Source organism: Poecilia formosa, unplaced genomic scaffold (genome assembly GCF_000485575.1).
Source record: "Poecilia formosa unplaced genomic scaffold, Poecilia_formosa-5.1.2 Scaffold169, whole genome shotgun sequence".
In the NCBI taxonomy this organism is placed as follows: Eukaryota; Metazoa; Chordata; class Actinopteri; order Cyprinodontiformes; family Poeciliidae; genus Poecilia; species Poecilia formosa.
Genome location: NW_006800108.1, coordinates 5,610 through 10,915, shown reverse-complemented (window position 1 = coordinate 10,915; position 5,306 = coordinate 5,610). Strand labels below are relative to the sequence as shown.

At 38.6% G+C, this 5,306-nt stretch overlaps 1 protein-coding gene across 2 annotated transcripts in view; it reads left to right on the top strand.

Annotated features, from left to right (window-relative positions):
* The window catches only part of csmd1a (CUB and Sushi multiple domains 1a), a 120,726-nt gene extending 115,911 nt beyond the window's left edge, over positions 1–4,815 (top strand). For both annotated transcript variants that reach the window (XM_016677939.1, XM_007564878.2), the window contains one exon: positions 4,098–4,815. In XM_016677939.1, coding sequence (XP_016533425.1) covers positions 4,098–4,236 — 139 coding nt within the window. In that variant the 3' untranslated portion in view covers positions 4,237–4,815. The remainder of the gene's footprint in view (positions 1–4,097) is intronic.
* Positions 4,816–5,306: the final 491 nt, after the last annotated feature.

Sequence of the window (5,306 nt, the reverse complement as noted above, 5' to 3'; positions counted from 1 at the left end):
GACCAAGGCCTCAATACATGGGTTGTGCTTTGTCCCTGCGCCACCACAGCACCCCCGGGGAAGAGGATTCTTAGAGATCCCCTGTCTAACTTTTTTTTGGGGGGGGGGAATTAATGTACGTAGCTGGACATAGACGACAACATCGGTAGCCTACAGGCTACCTGTTAAGCTTAAGGTGATGTATTGATATTAGCTAGCTAGTCATCCTTTAGCTAACATTACCTGCATCCAACAGCTTTACTCAACTCAGTCGGTTCGTTTGGGGGGAAAACTGTGAAAAGTTCTTTGCGTTTTGCTGGTTTGCTGCCATGATTCTAACACACCTGGAGCAGCAGCAGGTCTCCTTCACTGCCGCACAGGTGTAAACCCAGTGCTAGCGTCAACGCTCATGTTGCGTTTAAAGGCGGCTCGGAAAAACAGGTTACCACATGTTAACAAGAGATTAAACAGTTTTAACTGCTGATAAAAGTGACAGAGGACACAGATATGGGAAGTGTATCCCCTACTGTATCAAATTGACATAGGAATAACAGAAAGTTGACCATTCTAAGGTAAAAACCCAGCGCATACAGCGTTCATGTTTTACGCTTCTCGCGCCCCCCCATGCAATGGCACTGCGCCCCCCCCATCCCCTACAGGGGATGGGGGGGTTCCCACAGTTTGGGAACCTCTGGTGTAGGAGATAATAGCTTTAATAATAGCTGAACAGAACTTTGAGAACTGTTTATCTTAGTCTCTTCTACATAGTGCTTTACGATGTCACATACAGTTTCAACTGTAATGTGATGAAGGGTGTTGGTAAAAGACTGGTGTGGAGGCACACCAGGATCCTTACTTTATCAAAAATCCTTCAAACCATGTTTGCATAAAATATGCAAATGTCGGCAGTCTCTACCCATACTGAATTAGAAAAAAATCAAAATAAGTAGCAGGAGAGTTTTTGGTTTCAAAAATGCCCCATCCTACACACTTGCTGCCTTTTTGGTGGGTGTAGCAACAAATGCTGCCATTAATGTTTTAAGCCTTCTCTTTTCTACCATAATGACAGCATTAATGTTGAAAAGTATATTTTGTAGGTTAACAATGACAACAACCGGATGCAGGAATGATAAATGACAGGCTCTATCAATCATAATCGCTGGACTGCTTTGTTTAATGTTTTACGTTGGAAGTTGTGTGTTGGATTGTATTACAATCCTGCGCGTAGCTTCCTTTGTTGTTGTGTATGAGACAGGAAGAGCAAGGAAATCACTCCAGTGATATTAACCAGTTACTTCACATACTGATGCGATTTCACGCTATCAGACTCTTGTGTGCACGTACACCAACACCCACAAGTCTCTTTCCTAACCCACTTTCAATTTCTGTAAGGGAATTTTGCTTTCACTTCATAAATCTTGAAACACGTAAACCCAGATTTAAATTGTGACACAATAAAACGAGTGGTGTGTTTGTGCGCACTGAGGGTTTTGCATCTGCTGGAGTGAAAGTAAAGGAAATTAGATTCTGGAGAGGAAGCAGGGGGATTTGAGTTTTACTTTAATGATATTCTATCTGCTGAAGGGTAAAGAGACGGCTTTATAGAGCCGCTATTATACCACAAGTTGCAAGAACGAGCACGAAAGTGGAAGAGGTGAAACACAAATGAAAATACAGTGATGGTCTAAAAAAGAGAGTCACCACCACTTCTCATTTCTTAAACAGTCTCAATAGATGACAAATCCTTTGGTCACGTAGAAGAACCTAATCTGTTTCAGAGTATCACATTATTGGCATGCATCAAGAAAATTTCCTTGCTTATTTGACAAACTTTACAAATCTGCCTAACACAATGGATCATGAATTCAGTCTTCTGCCTTCCAGGTGAAGATATGTGGCTCCACAGTTGAATGAGGTTAAAAGTGGAAACATTGGTAAAAATCGGTCAATCGTGAAACTAAACATGGAACAATGATCAGTTCGAAACACCGGTCAGGTCTCTGCGTGTACTTTTGCATTTATTTGTGTGCGTATTGTATAGATACGCGTGTGAACAAAAAGAACTACGATGCAGGATACATTTCAGTAATACTTTGATATTAAAATGTATCACAATGTAGAGAGTAAATTTTCCACTTGAGGTAAAACCTTTTATTGTGATAAGAAATAAAAAAATCTGCTTCGGTTGTTGTTGATTCCTTCATATAAACTCCCATGGTGGTATTATGTCCTTATGCATTGCAACTGGTTATTTTGCCTCCTGAAAACATGGCACGTAGCATTTTAGGCATGATAGAAGATCAAAAATGAATACTGAATTTAATAAACAAATACATAAATTGGAGTGAAGATTATGATCCTACTTGTAATGAAGAAATTCAGTACTATTTTTTACTTCATGCTTTGTATGGAAGATGGATACGATTCCATGTGTTTTTATAAACATGCAAACTTGACAGTGATTATTGTTCCAGTCAAATGTTTGGAAATGAGAAAGCTGCTACACTTGGAAGTGCAACTTATGCAACAATATTTTAAGATTGTAATGACTGGCCCTACCACCTTAAGTCTTTGCATTGCACTCAGATGTATAATGGAAAGCTTAAAGTTTGTTAGATAGAATTAAACACAATTTAGCTATAGTGTCAAATTTCAGAAAAAAAGACAAAAAAAAAACACATTTAAAGAAGCATGTTGTACCACTATTTCAAACCGAAAATGTAAAAATGTGATTGATGGGAGAATAAATGATGAGCACAATAGGGAGAGAAGTAACACAATGCCAGTATTTGCTCAACTGGCGGAAAGGGGAGGGGAGAAAAAGAGAAAATGTAACGAATGTAGAAAATGAAATGAAAGAAAGAAAGAATGGCAGCTTTGGGGAGAATACAGAAAATGTTGTAGTGGCAGCACAAGGGCTTGGCTCTTTTCCAGACGTGAAAAAAGATCCAGCTCTCCTCTCTCTCCTCCTTCGTGTTTCCTCCTCAATTAGCTGTCTCTTAGCTGAAGGCCCACCTGGGCAGTTATGCGGCATTTATTTGAGGATAAACTGAGACATGATGCTGAGCTGAGTGATTTCATGTGGCCTTTTCTTCTCCCCCCCAACCCACCCTTATTTCTTGTTTACTCATCTGCAGAGAGGTTTTAGTATAAAAAATATCAATTTGTTGAACACTTGCTTTTTATCAAATTGAAAGCCCTAACTGAACCCATTCATCATTATATTAATTTATTTGAAAATGCATTATGCACAGTGTTTTTTTTTTGTTTTTTTTGTAACAAACAGTTCCTGAAAACAGATTTCCTAATAGTTTCCTCAATGTTTTTTGAAAGAGCTTAAGGTTGACTAAGTCCTATCTAACATGAAGACGTTTCGCCTTTTAGTATAATCTTGAGGCAAGGAAACAATGTTATGCTACGACCCATGAAGGTCTGAGCACAAAATTTAAAATAAGATGTTTCCAGTGTTCATTTGTTCCATCGGTAACTAAAAAAAAGAAGCGAGAAAACTTTGTGAGACACACTTGCAGCTAATGAAAACCCATATCTCAGAAAATTAGAATATAAGTTCACTACAAAAAAAACCTATACTGACAACAAAAACAGTCATCCTAAAATGATGGAAAACTGCAGAGTACATCATCCATGCTTCACTTTAGCTCAGGCCAAGTTCCTGGTGAATCTAGCACCAAACTGCCATGCTCTGTAAAGCAGGAACTGGTCATTTTGAATGTGGGGGAACATGCCAAGACGTGCTGGAAAACAAAGTCCAAATCTCCATCAAACTTGTAGGCAGAAGGAAAAGCTGATGGACTTTTCACGTAGCTTGGATTCTCTGCGTCTCTTTTCCCAGACTCTGGGATGTTGGGCACCAAATGAATTGGAAATGTTACTTTGATCTGAAAACGTTGGAGATTTTGAACTGAGTAGCTGAACTAGTCAAGTTTTGTTGGAATGAACATTCTTTAGTGAGCTATAGAAAATATTATGTAAACCTTTCAGGAAGATACAAGACACCCAGTTTCTTGTTTTATTTTATGCTTTATTTAGTCTAATTTTTTTTTTTTTTTTTTGGTAATGCATAATTTTAATCACATCGCTCTGTTTTCTTCTTTCAGGTTAACAGGCTTCCAGGCTCCTCCCCCTGTCACCAGCACAGGGAATGTTTTCTCCTTGAGGTTGACCAGCGACTTTGCCGTTTCTGCTCATGGCTTCAAACTCAACTATGAAGGTCAGAACGTGTCTGTTTTTGTATAAATGTTTGTATTTCTTGTTTGCAAACTGAGCTGTTTAATAAAAAAATAAAAATAAAAAAAACCCTTCAGATATCCCCAAATTATGCCTAGATAAAGATCATTTTGAGTATTTTTGGTGTGAGAACAAAAGATGTAGATTTGGAAAATGAAGCTCCATATATTCCGAAATGGATAATGGCTGAAGCTGCATGTTTTACTCAGCCTCGGTATGTGAAATCCCTCACTTAACTGTTTTAAAGAAGAAGGTCAGATTTCATGTTTTGGTTTTGATGCTTTCTCGGGAACTCGGTTTCTATTCCGTTCGGGTCTGTCAGGGAAGATGAACTTGAGATGAAAAAGTGAACTGTTAAGTTGCTCAAGGAGAAGGAGAAGTGCCAGGTCTTGAACTCAATCCACTTTTTTTTTTTTTTAACTACTGTCCACTCAGCACAAGACATGATTCAAGTGCATCCTTTTTTTTCAGCAGCTGGAGGCACTCGGACTTTCTGAATCGAGCAACAGGGTTAGAGCAGATCAGCATCTGATGCCGTAGTGATTTAAAATCAGCATCATGACTAAAATTGTTTTACATCAGTGATAACAACAACAACAACAACAACAACAACAAAAAGCTTACCGAGTTTAAGTGATAGAATAATTAAAACATTTCATGAAGGTCGTCATTTTCTCCATGGCTGTTAGTCATGGGGAAAAAGCGACGTGTGCCAATCTCAGGAGATCTTTAATATCTCACTGTTTTCCTTTGAAGGGTTTATGTAAACATCATAGTGAACTATTCACAGATGAAAGAAAACAGATGATTGCTTAAAATGACGGTTAAAATTAGACCTTGAGCCAGCAGTTTTAGATCCGAGTTGTAGATTAGACCATCTTTGATGTCCTCATTGGGGCAATTAGTTCGAGTGAATGAAATGGGAGGTGGGTGGGGAAGCATGAAATCGTTTTACCAAAAGACAAAAATATAACTGTGTGCGAATGTGAAAGAAATGACGCAATTACAGTGTTTACACGTATTCATGATAAGCTGTTGTCACGCCAGCAGCTGTGTCAATTCAAAGAGTGCAGCTACGT